The sequence below is a fragment of the Crinia signifera genome, chromosome 3 (genome assembly GCF_055691185.1).
Source record: "Crinia signifera chromosome 3, ASM5569118v1, whole genome shotgun sequence".
Taxonomy (NCBI): domain Eukaryota; kingdom Metazoa; phylum Chordata; class Amphibia; order Anura; family Myobatrachidae; genus Crinia; species Crinia signifera.
In genome coordinates, this window is record NC_139219.1 from 243,930,703 (window position 1) to 243,946,327 (window position 15,625).

The 15,625-nt window shown below is 41.7% G+C and overlaps 1 protein-coding gene across 2 annotated transcripts in view; it reads right to left on the bottom strand.

Moving 5' to 3' along the window:
• Nucleotides 1–839: 839 nt before the first annotated feature.
• The window catches only part of CLDN11 (claudin 11), a 36,575-nt gene continuing 21,789 nt past the window's right edge, over nucleotides 840–15,625 (bottom strand). For both annotated transcript variants that reach the window (XM_083177779.1, XM_083177782.1), the window contains one exon: nucleotides 840–3,421. In XM_083177779.1, coding sequence (XP_083033905.1) covers nucleotides 3,186–3,421 — 236 coding nt within the window. In that variant the 3' untranslated portion in view covers nucleotides 840–3,185. The remainder of the gene's footprint in view (nucleotides 3,422–15,625) is intronic.

Here is a 15,625-nt window from a genome sequence, read left to right on the forward strand (position 1 = left end):
TTCTTTCCTACATTAATGCACCATAATTGTGATTCTTAACACAGTTAAGGAAAGAGGAACGTCTTCCATAGAGGACAACCATGTTCAAGAGTCTTGAGGTGGTGCAATTCCAAACTACTACCACACAGCACAGTATAGTTTGACGATACATGGGAGATAACATTGTTGTACACAAAGCTAATAAAAGGTATCTGGTTTCAAAACAATATTACATCCTAATCTCTCATGTATCCATTCACATTGCCCTAAATTCTAACTTCGCCCAGGATCACCACTATTTGCCAAATCAGCTGTGTCTGACCTTCACTGAAGCAGAAAGTTGGAAGAAAGAAGGAGCCACTGGAAAGCATTGTGTCTTAAAGCAAGGAAAATAAGAATCCTACTTCATGTCGCCTGTACATGGTGGGATGCTCACTGTGCGTTTTAAAGTAGATTGCGTTACATCTAGTTCAAAACGCATGCAGTGCGCTGAAGCAACGTGCATTTGTACTAGATGCGATGCAATCTAGTTAAAAAAGTATGGGCAGCACATAGCTTATGTGCTTTGCGATGGAATGTGTGCGGGCGCATTGTACCAGGTATGGGTGGCATCATCCTGGTAGCTTGGCTGTAGTACTTACCTGATCTCTAGCAGTACATAGTCATAGTGATATCAGAAGTTCCTCCTACTACCAAGCTATACAGTGTAATCATGGGCATCCTGGGGGAGGGACGTGCCGCTCAAAGAATAGTCTAGGGTTGTATAAATATGCAGGGCTCTGACTCTACACAAACCCAGCATGAGTGATGTAACTGTAATTTCTATATGCACAACTGACCACTGAAAGAAAATCATACTGTAAGTTTAAGGTACTTTATTCCATTTTAAGTTGCATTATTACAATTATTGTACATTTTAAAAGTAGTTATTTGTATATTAACTAAAACCCTAAATAAACCCCCTAGTATTATTTACAGTAATGGCCCTAGTCATTACTATACAACTACACTTGGCACGGCCAAATCCTTGTCTCATTGGATTGCATGTCAGAATTATGGGCCATCACTTAAGGTGACCTGCAGTTCCGTCATAGCACAATGTCACACAGTCTGTCATTCTGGAAGCCAACATTATTATGTTGGGTCGTTTAGATTGCTACAATGCATGAGAACCAGAACCAGGCATGGAATTGAGGTAAGTCATAAAACAAATAAGGTATTCCGCATACTAAGCTTTCTACAACTCTATGTAGGGAAGATAAGAAAATGAAATAAAAAGTGCTGCCACATCAATTGTAGCAGATCTGCTGGATCACAAGTGAGTCACAGGTGTTGCTTGGCCAATCTGTACTCACACCTGGACTGATTGCAAACCATTACCACTGTGTTTGGGCATGTTAGTCAGCGCTATTATAGGCTTACAATGTACTGAGACTATAACATGCAAATCTAGTCACCCCAATTGTAAAGGGCTGCAGATATGCTGGCAGTATAGACATACATGTTAATAATAATCACTAATGAGCAAATAGTAGTAGTTCAGTATACAAAGGTAAACGTCTGGTAAAAGAACAATATTACATTGATTGGTTTAATTTATGACTTGTAAATGTGCTAAGCCTCACTGGTTCCCAAACTGTGTGCCGTGGCACCCTGGGGTGCCTCAATACACTTGTAAGGGTGCTTTGGGTTGGTGGTCCAGGACCAATTGAAATTAATTATGGTCAATGTGAATGAAAAAACCAGTGCTTATGGCTGCCAATCATAAAATATGTGGACAAACCGAAGCAAATCTTGTCCCTCACCAAATAATTAAACCTAAAGATGAAATGCGAATGCAATTTATGAAAAAAATAATATATATATATATATATATATATATATTCCTTATAATTTCTCAATAAGAAACTTTTGGCCTAGTGGTGCCGTGGATACAATTCTGACACTATAGGGTGCCTTGATTCAATAAAGTTTGTGAACCATTGTGCTAAAGGCAATATATATACTTATGGGAAAAGGCTAAGTTTACACTTGTATGGTGCCAGATAAATGATGATCAAGTTGGTGTAGAAAATCCATTACATGAATAAGTCTAAGTGTAATAGATGGCCTGTTGCAGAATGAGTCACATTTCATTTGTCCTGTTATGAGACACAAAACTGTCCTGTTTGTATATTAGGAACTGAATTTGTGGTGCATACTGTACATACATACCTGGCTTGTTGGAGATCACAGTGCATTGTGGGGTAGATTTATTAAGCTTGATAAAGTGATAAAGTGTCTGGTTTTTAGCACCAGCCAATCAGCTCATACCTGTTGTTTTTCAAACAAAGCCTGTAACTTCACAGTTAGGAGCTGATTGGTCGGTGATAAAAACCACACACTCTATCACTACACCGAGCTTACGAAATCTTCCCCTGTATCACTAGGACCATAGATTAAAAATAAAAATCAGCTAAAGATATTGTGAATCCTTTGGATATAATCGTAAGGAACAAGATCTATACTTAGACGCTGATAGGAAAGTTTCACTCTTATATGTATAAAATATGCATAGTTACTGTATGGGCAGCATCTCTGTGCAGCCCTGTAGTGTCTGAAGGACTTATTCATTAGATACTGCCATGGTCCTACTGAAGGCAATCACACTACTCATTTCCCAGAACTTAGATCAATAAACAACTTCTCCAGGTGTTTAGGTTGGAAATGATCAGCCACAAACACAATGACAAGATGTTATTGATGAGCCCACATTAACTGGTATATCAATAAAAGTGATGTAAGACACAATCCATCAGCAAATCCCTCCCTAACACCTGCCTTGTTCTCTTTAACATGTTTTATACCAACATTTTTAGAAATGCTCTTACAGTTATGCACAAAAATGTACTACAGGGGATTCGAGAAATGTCAGTTTAGATTTTAGTAAAAAGAAGACAAGTTATCTTGGATGACAGAATACACTGAACGTGATGCTGACAAATAAGGGAGAGAAAAAGTACTATGACATCCCAATGTTCATTCTTCTGGACATCCTTCGCCGAGCACCGAGAATATTAAAAAATTGTATGCAAAATTGTCCATTATATGCCACTTTCAATGCAAACCAGCATACAGAGATATAAATGAAGGCACACATGTTACTAATGTCCAACAATGTTGTACTGGGAGCTCAGGAAAATCCACCATGCTTGATCACTCCATCCCTACACATTGGCACTCTTAGCATGGGTTGGGGAACCAGACCCCTGGGAAGAATAATAAAAGTGGTTTTCCATGAATGCTTGAGATTCTCCTGAGCAGCATACAATAACTGTTCCTCCAAACAAGCAGAATGCTGCTCCTATCCATCCGGCGTACAAGGAGTATCCAAAAGTCACAATCGTAGTCTCCCTGTGAGTAGAAACTGGGAACCATATGGTGGCCATGACCGTACTCAGTGCTAGGAAAGAGAGAACCAAACAGAGCTGAATTAGAATTGTAAACTTAACCAACTGATAGAAATGTTCGCAAATAATCACACATAAATGCCATCAATTCATTCTCCAGCTCTACTTAAAAACACATTTAACTTTGAGTTGCTTGTGTTCATATTCAATACAGAGTTAAAGTTGACCAGATAAAGTGGGATATCATCAACTTGCCCGAATATCATAACTTTAATGCACAAACATACACAAAACACATGGATACAAGGGGTTAAAGTGGGGGTGGAACATTGTGGATCTGTGTTACACCACCTGTAGTGGTACAGAAATCAGTTCCACCACCTCTCCAGGACCACTTTAAGCCCTGCATACAAAGACTGGCTTCATCTAGAATAATCTAATTACAGTATTATCTGCCTTTTTGATAGATTGGTGGAAATACACTAGCTCAGTGGTTTCCAAACTTTTTAAAATCACTGATCCATGACTAAATGGATCCATGACACATTTCTTATTGCGAAAACAAAAGAAAGTTGTGTTTATATGTCATCCTAAGGATCAATTATGAGGAACTCGATTCCCTTATATGATATGATTGGAAGCCACAAGCACTAATTTTGCCTATTACATTGACCTTAAATAATTTGAATTGGTCCTGGACCACCAACCCAGTGCACTCCTGCATGTGTCCAGACACACCCCAGGGTGACGTGGCACACAGTTGGGAACAACTGCACTAGCTCATTGATTGGGGCTGATTTGTTCTAAAACATTTTAAAAAAAGGTCAAACAAAATACACATCTGACCAACCTAATTGATCTTATCATTAAGTCATTGAATGTTTTTTTTAACTATATAATTAGATTAAAAAAAACAGCATTCAGGAGATAACCTGCAATCCAGGTATTTGTGGGTATTAGAGGAGGTTTATGTGGCGTCTAACTGCTCAAATTGTCATATTGAATGATTTAGACTTGGTGTAGGTACAGCAGTAAATACTCACATTACACATACTGTGGGTATGTTTACAGAAAAATGTGCAAATACAAATCTATATATTTTTATATTTTCCGCCTTTTTTTGTGCACTTTTGCGTTTATTTTAGATAGATATTTTAGTAAAATGATTCCATGGTCCTATCCTTTCTACAAGTAGCTACAGGTTGAATATCACTTATCCAAAATGCTCAGGACCAGGAGAATTTTGGATAACAGATTATTCCGCATTTCGGAATATTTTAATGATGTATCTTGAGGTATCTTGCATTTATGTTGTACATATACATCAAACACATGAAATAAACACAAATATATTTTATTTGTGCATAAAACAAGGTTGCAAAACATGAAACAAAGTTTGTGTAATCTCAGGCACTGAATTTAAATGCCAAGCAATCATTGTTTTGCACATATATAGTGGCAATTACATATCATTCCCTCAGTAGTGCTGTTACAGATGTCCCCAGTAAGTTTTTAGACCAAAAAAGTGTTTGGTTCACTTTCTGGACTGTATGGTTTTCGGGAATAATTCGGATTACGGATATTCGGATATGGGATACTCAACCTGTATAAGAAAAACATTCCTCTGTAAAGCCATTTACTAAACAAGAGTACTCGGTAGACCACAAACTCATTTTTACTTTAACAAGTTATATTTATCAAACTCACTAAAATAAATAGTTCCCGGGCCTATAACCTCACATTAGTTGTGTATCTAAAATGGGTTTGTAAGGACTGCACTCAAAAGAAAGTGAGTGAAAACTGCAAAGTTAATGTTTTCAGAGGAGTGGCCCACACAAAAAAAATTGTACACACCTTCCCTCTCAGTTCTCAAAATGTCTCGATCTCTAAAACATATGTTAAAGCCCTAGAGACAGATTTTTAGTGATTTCAGTGTAAACATTGAATTTACATTGGTCATTTATCTTGTCTTAATTAAAATTACATTAATTTTTAGATCAAGTATGACAAATACAAATTTCATAATATTGCTTTGTATAAGTGGTGAGAATTTGGGCAATGTAATTCTTTGTTTCAGGGAAAAGACCTAAAACTACTGGCTTAATTCTTTAAAAAGGAGGCTTTTATTCATGCATTCAAAATTTAAATGTATTTCAATAAACCTTAGGGTATTGAAATTCTGGCTGTGTGTAAGAGTGAGTCACTCAACAGAGAGTTATTTAAATAATAATGCATCAAAGGGGAATGTATTCCACTTATTAACACATGTTAAACAGAATCTGCGAACAAATATTGGATGTAGTCACTCTTCTCTAACCAGAGAGAAGAGATACAGCTTCACAAAGTCAATCAATTTAAAAATAAAAAAATGACCATGTGTTTTATTAGCTCATACAAGAGGGTCCAGAACTATGATGATAATTTCAATCATCCATCTGGCAGATTTAGGGGCATTAAAGTAAAACTGGGTGATATGTCACCAAAATAGCCATTTCTGCTTGACTAAATCTAAGCACCCCCAGGATGTGATAATTTTGCTATCTTCTGCAGTCCCTCCATTTCCAACCACCAAATTCTCCTCCATAGGTCACTATATGGGCTGAAAACTATCGGCTTTACCAGGTATTCCGGAGCTTGCACCTGGCCGTTAATGACATCTGAATACCTCCACCAAACAGTCACTAGCGGTCATTCACATTACAAATAAATCCTCTCTGGGTATGCGTACTCTGCATCAAGAGATATAATTCTAATAGGTGCAGGGTTAAGAAATATACCCAGGGATTAGACTTAAGTCTTAGATACACAAATCAGGTGGTCTAAACTTCAGTTGCCACAAACGATGATTAACATTGGTGTATGCCATCCCTGTTGTGGCTACAACGTGCCTCTGCCAGGATGACACAGAAATATCGGTTTTCCGACATCTATGGCAAAACCATTTGTGGCAAACCATGATAAAGTTTGTATGGAACTTGGGCAGAAAAGGAATCTACCCAAGACTTATGGGAGACATTATCTTTAAGGCCATTTCTTCTTAAGGGTGCCCTTTGCCTTCAAGATGTCATGCCTTCTGCATAGCAGAAAACCCTACCTATCTTCACCATATATTGATATCGACATATTGCAGATAGGGTGGACAGATTATTGGGAGGGGCTTGGAATGACCTGGTGTCTTTGGTCCATGTTGGCACCATCAACTGAGTTAAAGGAAGTTGGGGTGTCCTAAAGAATGAGTTCAGGGACCTAGATCACAATTTTTAAGGCAAGGACATCCAAGGTGATATTTTTGAAATACTACCTGTGCCACGTGTTAGTCCATGGAGGCAGAGGAAGATTAAGGAGGTTAATGTGTGGCTAAGAGTTTGGTGTATGAAGGAGGTTTTGGATTCTTAGAGCACTGGGCTGATATCTCGGTCACAGCAGTGTGGACGTCAAATGCTGTTGTGTCTTGAGAAAGGCCCCCTGGTGGCCGAAACTTAGACCTACATGAAACTTAACTGGTAATGGATTACCAATAAAGAATTGTCATTACGTGAACTTTGGTGAATGCCCTTATTGGGATTTCTCTCTCTCTCTCTCTCTCTCTCTCTCTCTCTCTCTCTCTCTCTCTCTATATATATATATATATATATATACACATATAATAATATAAATTTATTTTAAGATCCTACTACTTCCTACTCTAGTTAACTTGGAGGGCTATACTCTCTTCAGGAGGGATAGAGTAATAAAAGAGAAGTAGTATGTTTTTATGTTAAGCCAGTGTTAAAACCAAGTATACAGGAAGTCATTTACAAGAGTATTGGTGATATAGAATATAATTATGGTAGGAAATATCCAGTGGATGTAAACGTTCAAAGAAGTTGCTAATAGGGAGATGCTATAAACCGCAAGAAATTAGCATGATTGAGAAAGCTCAACTTCTACTGCAAATTGAAAAAGCTGCACAGCCTGCTCAAGTTTTAATTATGGGGGATTTTATCCAGACATTGATTAAAGTAATGCGACTTGTGGTACAGTTAGGAGCAACAGGTTTGTGAGCATGCTAATAGATCATTACTTGTCTCAAATAGTAGAGGAACCAACTAGAAGCCAGACTATAATGAATCTAGTAATAACAAATAATTTTGAGGTAATATTAAATACTCAATAAGGGAGCACATATTATGCCACACAGAATGAGTCATAGTTCACATTATGCCACATGAAATAAGATAAAAATTCACATGGAATGAGCAAAAATTCACATTATGCCACAAGGATTGAGCCAAAATTGAGTGATAGCAGGAATGCAGAACAGGGAGAGTGACAGCGGGGACGCATCAGGTGAGAGAGTGACAGCAAAGATGCAGGAAGAGTGGCGCTACAGCGGGGATGCAGATAGAGAGATACAATGGGGACGCAGAGAGAGCAACAGTGGGGACACAGAGAGAGAGCATCAGCGTGGAAGAGACAGCAGGGACAAAGAGACAGCAGGACGCAGGGACAGAGACAGCGGGGGATGCTGCAACAGCGACAGCGGGGAGGCCAGGGAAGAGACAGCAGGCAAAGAGACTGCAGGGATGCAGAGACAGAGGCGATGCAAGGAGGTCAGAGACAGAGGGGATACAGGGACAGTAGGGATGCAGGGAGAGTGACAGTGGGGATGCAGGGACAGAGAGAGTATCAGCAGAGACAGAATGACAGCAAGGATGCAGGGACAGAGAGAGTGACAGCAGGGACACAGGCAGAGAGACTAACAGCAGGGACACAGGCAGAGAGAGTGACAGCATGAATGCAAGGAGAGACAGCGGGGATGCATGGAGAGAGTGACAGCAGGGATGCAAGGGGATGAAGGGAGAGAGAGACAATGAGGATGCAGGAGCAGACATAGCAGGGACGCGTAGGCAGACAGAGTGGGGACTCAGGGACAGAGACAGCAGGGACAAAGACAGACAGTGGGGATACAGGGACAGAGAGACAGCGGGGACACAGGGACAGAGACAGTGGTGACGCAGGGACAGAGACAGACAATGGGGATACAGTGACAGAGAGAGACATCGGGGATGCAGGGACAGAGACAGCGGGGATTCAGGGACAGAGAGTAACAGTGGTGACACAGGGAGAGAGACAGTGGGGATGCAGGGACAGAGACAACGGTGACAAAGACAGACAGCGGGGATGCAGGGACAGAGAGACAGTGGGAACTCAGGGACAAAGACAGACAGCGGGGATGCAGGGACAGAGAGACAGTGGGAAGGCAGGGACAAAGACAGACAGTGGGGATGCAGGGACAGAGAGAGACAGTGGGAACACAGGGACAGAGACAGCGAGGACACAGGGACAGAGACAGCAGGTTCGCAGAGACAGTGACAGCAAAGTTCTGTGCTGGGGACACTTCTTTTTAATATATTTATTAATGACCATGGTGATGGTTTAGAGAGCAATGTTTCCATTTTTGCAGATGACACTTTACATTAAACATACATTCAGAGAACTTTTAGAGAAATTATTACTCCTAGCATTTCTACGTGAGTGTGGTACAAAACCAATTACTCTTTTCCTTACCTGGGAGGGCTTTGTTGCTTCATATACACTCACCTTGTTGAAATAAGGGTACATCACACATATCTATACTTTCAGGGTGGAAATTATACATCACTGCCCAAAAAAAGATTCCTACACACTAATGTATAATCGGGTATGGGTCATATGGTCAACAACTATTGGTCGACAGTCAAAAGGTCAACACATGGAAAATGTCGACATGAAAAGGGTTTAAATGAGTTGTCATGTTGTTGGGTGTTCTTTCGACATGGACACCGTATAAGTGTACTGCGTTTGCTCACCATGCTTCGGGCACACTGCGTGGATAGTTAAGTATAAAAAAACTGCCTTATTAAAAAAAATACAACATGAAACACTTATGTCGACCCTTTTAATGTTGACCTTTTGACTGTCAACCTATTGACTGCTGACCTATCGACCGCATCCCATTTCATCACAGTGTCATTATATCAACTAAGTCCTCCAACAATACTACACTTTGCTCCCCCCCATTCACACATTATACCACACATTATACCCACACATATGGAGGAAATATATCCACATATTCAAAATTTTCTGAAAAAAAAAGACTTCTGAAAAGAAACCTTTATATGAATTGAAATTGTACACTTGATCGTGAGTACGGTGCACCATCTTAACACAGCACCCTCTGTCAAAAGAAACCTTTATGTGTCTATATCTGTATATATGACCTGTGAGTAGTGGTACGCTTTTCCTTTTAAGAACACTTAAAAAAGTCTCCTGGAAGCTGAACTTTATTACACATTACTGTATTAATATATTTTTTACATAACCCCACAACTTATATATATTCTACTGGAGCAACTTTTTGAAGAACACCAGGATCAATAAATTGAATTTACAATGAACTACTCAAACAGCTACACTAAAAGCCATATAAAAAGGAACATATTGTAAAATGTATTTGTTTTTCACTTCTTTTTATTGAATATCTCACAGTATTATTCACCACTTTATGGTTATCACATAGCGCATGTGAGAGTTTATACTGCTTAAACTTTTGCATGTGTATATTGCCGTACATGTTTACTAGAATAAAAAAAAAAAAAAAAAATAGTAAAGTCAGATATTTTGACAACAGAATGTAGGGGTCATATAAGAGGTCCACTATGCTACTATTTACACACAAAAAAATTATTGAAGAGAGACTAAATCATCTTGAACAGTAGAATGAGTCACCAGGGTAAGCCGGCGCTACCTCTGTCCCTCACAATGACAGCCATTATCACACATAATGCCTGTTTGTAGCAATCAATGGACGAATGTGCCAAGAACTGAGTAATGCCAATAAAAACAGATGAACATGTTACACCACTGTCACTTTCCATCACTTGTACACAATACAACTTGTCACAATGAAGGCAACAACAGGAATTTAGCTATTTTGTTTTATTGGTGCAATTCTGAGATGCAAACTCAGTTGACTGCAATATCCAATTGAACAAATGTACTATTTAAGAAGCAATCGGTTAACTTTAATACAATCAATCTGGAACAACATGGACACATTTACTGTATACCACATTGGAGATTAATTAATTTAAATTCCCTTAGATTAATAAACAAACAAAAAAACAGGATGTGGTTAATGTGACCAGTATAATCATTTGTGACATCTTGTTTATCCGTTTTCCTATTCATTTTGCACTACGGTACTTTGTTTCCTTCCTTGAATCTTTCCTGCTGTTCATTTCCTCATTGAAGTCTTGTGGGATGTCAGCCTTGTAGTACCCTCTGTCAGCCAGATCCCAGCTAAATTTTTATCTCTTCCACGTAACCCTATCAACTGATACCGTTAAAATTATAATTATTCTAATTCGATCGTTGTGTCTGAGAACAAAGATACTGTTAAGTTCATAGAAAAATTCGGTACTTGTTTCCTAGCACGGCCACAATCGCGGGCATCGTGTGTCATTTTTAGTGGTATACGACGCGACCGACGCGATGCCCCCGATTTTCCCATTGAAATGCATTGAAAATAGTCAAAATCGCGTCGGTCGCGTCGTATGCGGCTAAAAAAGCCTTAAATGGTCCAGACGCGATGCCCACGATTTCCCCATAGGAAACAATGTTAAATGGCTCAATGTACCCGCGATGCCCCCGATTTCTCATAGGGAACAATGTTAAATACCTCAATTTCACCAAATCATCATAGGGAACAATGGTAAATGGGCCAGAAAGCCCCAAAAACAACCCAGAACAGTGAAATGTTCCCCCAAAAGTACTTTACGCCACCCCACGATCAACGCAAACCCGAAGCGTGGCGAGCGCAGCGAGCCCGCGAGGGGCGGCGGTACGTGTCCTCCGACCTTTTCATACCCCCACTATCCACGTCGGCGTAGAGTTGAGAATAGAATAGTGTGGCGAGCGTAGCGAGCCACCGAGCCCGAAGCGTGGCGAGCGCACGCGGATACCTTCACAGGTAAACGCGTCCCTTCGCGGGCTTCACAGGTATCCGCGTCCCCTTGCGTTGCTCGCTGCGCTCGCCACGCTTCGGGCTCGGTGGCTCGCCACACTATCCTATTCTCAACTCCACGCCGACGTGGATAGTGGGGGTATGAAAAGGTCGGAGGACGCGTACCGCCGCCCCTCGCGGGCTCGCTGCGCTCGCCACGTTTCGGGTTCGCGTTGATCGTGGGGTGGCGTAAAATACTTTTGGGGGGACATTTCACTGTTCAGGGGTGTTTTGGGGGGTTTGTGGCCCATTTAACATTGTTCCCTATGATGATTTTGGTAAATTGACCCATTTAACATTGTTTCCTATGGGAAATCGGGGGCATCGCGGCTAAATTGAGGCATTTAACATTGTTCCCTATGGGGAAATCGCGGGCATCGCGTCGCGACCATCGCACCCGATTTTTTAGTGCTTGCGATGGCCGCGATGGCCCCGATTTTTCCTCACGATGCCCACGATCATGATCGTTGTGGCCGTGCTAGGAAACAAGTACCAAAAATTCTGCTAAAACAGCAAAAGAAATCTAAAAGAAAAACAAATGATGTAGTAAATGTTTCAGACTTGATTAAAGTCGTCAGCTGGCGCACATCACATGGGGAGGGGTAATCAGTATGGAACTGTGTTGATGAATAAACTGGTTTCTTAAGGCAATTCCTAGAAGCTGAGGTCCTATGGACCTACATAAATTCCAAACATGTGCAGGTTTTCCAGGAAATCATTATTAAAACATAACGGTTTCCCAAGACATTGCTGATCAGCAGTCAGGAGGTGCAGTTACTGTACTTTGGTGGATAGGTGTGGGATTTATGTTCACCAGGCAGAGCTGTGGTGACTCACTCATGATTCACTCATCATTTTATCTTGGACATTATTTATCTGTTTCCCAACCCCATCAATGACCCTCAGCTGGATGTAAGCTCATCACAAACAGGAACACAAAAGTTACAGTTGCATCAACATCAAAATGAAAGTATTGTGATTTCGTATGAGAGGTAATTATTTCCAACTAGATGCTTCATGGAAAAGTCGGTGCCCTCGCTGAATACATTTTTCAAATTAGTTTCTAAGGGATTTACCATGGTTTATTGCTTTGTGTGGGTGATTTGTATTCAGGGATGATAAAGTGGATAGACTTTATAATGCTACTTTCACACAATCATTTTAAATATCTGAATGGTTCAGCTACAGAGTAAATAATATATTTCTTGGTTACAGAAATTGTATCAATACATTACTTCCAGTTATTTGCTCTCTGTAAAATAAAAATACTTTCAGAATGGAAGACTCTGGTCGGTTTCATGCAGACAGCTGCTGCCTTTACATTTAAGCAATAGGTGGTGGTAGAGAAGCATGACCTTCCAATGTACAAGGCAGATGCTGCCCGCTGCCCTCTCCTGCTCTTCTGCACTGACACTGCTGTTATTATGGGGGAAATGTATTAAGATGTGAAATACACTTCACAGGTCATGTTGCTATGGGCAATCAATCAGAAGCTACTTCTTATTCATTAACCACCCTCTAGAACAGGGATGGGGAACCTCAGGCCCGGGGGCTTTGTCAAGTAAAGTAAAGTACAGGGGAATTCTCGTGAGAGGTCGGTAGTTCTCGTGAGATTCCTCTTAATCAACAGCAGCCATAGACTGTCAGTCCTGTTCAGCGGCAGCTGGACAATTTGTAAGAGAAATTTTTACATACAGATGGGGCAGGTCTCATCATTGCAGGGGATGGCGATGGCGACGCCAGCCACCATCCCCCGCCACCTGTACAGCGAAAGGGGACGTGTCCCCTTCCGATAGGCGCATCCCCCGGATCACCGTCGGCTTGTTGGCGGTCACCCGGGGTCCCCACCGCCTCCCCCGCACCCTCCCCCCAACCCTGTCCGTCTCCCTGAAGTGGAAACGGACAGGGTTCCCGTCGCCCCGCCGACGAAAACTGAGACACACGCGCGTCTCAGTCAGATGGCGAGCCGGGCTGCTGGCCAGTGGTGACGTTCTGGCGATTCGCCAGCAAAGAAGAGCCCGGTCCCATTTGTATGGCCCCCGAAGGATTTTTTCACCATACAAACAGTTCTTGGCACAAAAAAAGGTTCCCCACCCCTGCTCTAGAAGATAGTAGACAGGATGTGATTGGTTGCCCATAGCAACATGACCTGTGAAGTGTATTTCACATCTTAGTAAATTTCACCCTATGTGTCTAGGTAAGTTTGCACCTATAAAAGAAAAGGAGATAGTAGTAGTGGTGTCACAAGGGGGTGCGGGCTGCACCCGGGTGTCCCCTGCTGAGTGGTGACACCAAAGTGCAGACTCCTGGTCAGTGACAGGAGCTGGGTGCTGCACTGTAATATTACATGCAGCACCCAGCTCCTGTCACTGTGTAGGAGCTGGCACTGCCCGGGTGTAACCCACATGCCCGTAGTCATGAAAACAGGGGTCCACCCTGTTGGCCGGCATGGGGGCAGCATATAAAGCTGCTTCGGGTGACTGCAGGGGTAGGGATGCCACTAGGAAGTAGTGCTTTACATTTCCCACTAGCAGTTCTGTGACAGAGGGGTCTATTTGCCTAGCCTTGGAGAGTGGTAAAGTGAAGAGAGTGAAAGTAACAGGGAAAGCACTACTGTATTCTTTTCTTTTATAGGTGCAAACTTACTTAGACACATAGGGGGAAATGTACTTGTATCGGTCGTACATTATATGGCCAATTCCCGTATGAACGGGTACGAATGTGATCGGCCGTATAGGACCCATAAAAATACGAATAAGATATATGACAAATTTACTAAGCTGTTGTATTTTTTCATTCGTATTTTCTGATGTCGTATTCCTTCGTACCCGGTCGTATACGTATTTGGCGGCCGTATATACGGCCACCAAACACGTACAATGTGGCAGCGTTACATGGATCAGCGTGATCCGTGCAATGCTGTCCAGTGCAAATAAAATTTAAATAAAATATAAATAGTAAAAAAAAAACAGCCAGCCAAATCGATGGTGTAATCATTCAGATTTTTCAGAAATGTTACAAAATACGAACGGTAAAAATACAAATCATCTGGATTAATACCTTCATAAATTTGCCGATGTGTGATATATGTACGTATTTCACATCAACTGGGTACGAATACGACCATTCAAACCCATTCGATCTTAGTTCATTTCCCCCATAATAACAGCAGTGTCAGTGCAGAAGAGCAGGAGAGGGCAGCGGGCAGCATCTGTCTTGTACATTGGAAGGTCATGCTTCTCTATTACCACCTATTGCTTAAATGTAAAGGCAGCAGCTGTCTGCATGAAACCGACCTTATGGATGACACGGATTGAGAGAGTCTTCCATGCTAATAACTGGAAGTAATGTATTGATACCATTTCTGTACAGGGCCCCAGTGTTTCAAGCACAATTCAAAAACCTGATTCAAATTAGCTCATAAGTCTTTTCGTTATGTTTTGTGGATGGATCTTGTATTTTTTGTCCACTGTGCACACGGTAATAACCATGTACCACTATGAGCATTTACAGCAGGGTTGCCGACTTTTGTTATCTCCTCTCTGGGAGAAGCCCGGAGAGGAGACTTTCAGCAAGAGTTCGGGGGCGGGGCTTGAATGTGACATCATTAAGCCTACCCCCATGCTGGAAAATGACCCTATTTGCCTATCTCTGTAGATAATTGCGCGATTATGACACTTTAGCCCCGCCCCCTCCCGGAGATCGGCAAATCAGGTTAGCTAAACGCCGCGGTCAGGGGGGGAGGAAGCCACAAACAGGGGGGGGGGGTGTGTGTGTGAGCGGGGGTCCCCCAGTATCCGGCAGGGTAGGGAACCCTGATTTACAGACAGCTTTACAATTAGGCTGTGCTTCCCTTCCAATGCGTAAATGGTATACAGTCACTAGGTCGACATGCATTGGGTTTACCACTAAAGGTCAACACGGCTTAAGTCGACACTTGAAATAGGACGACATGGCACCTGAAATATACTATTGGACCGACATGTGCTGACAGGCTGTATTTCATGCCCTACCATCCACTAAGGTAGGAGAATAACCTAGTGTGCCGAGTTCAGCGAGGCACCATGCCCGAAGCACAGGGAGCCATGCGAGGGGACGCGGTACATGTTTCACAGTGTCAATGTCGATTATTACGACATTCGGGTAAAAAAAAAGTGAAAAACTCATGTCGACTTTGCCATTATAGACCTCATGCTTGTGTTGACCTTCAAACCCTGTGGACCTTAGC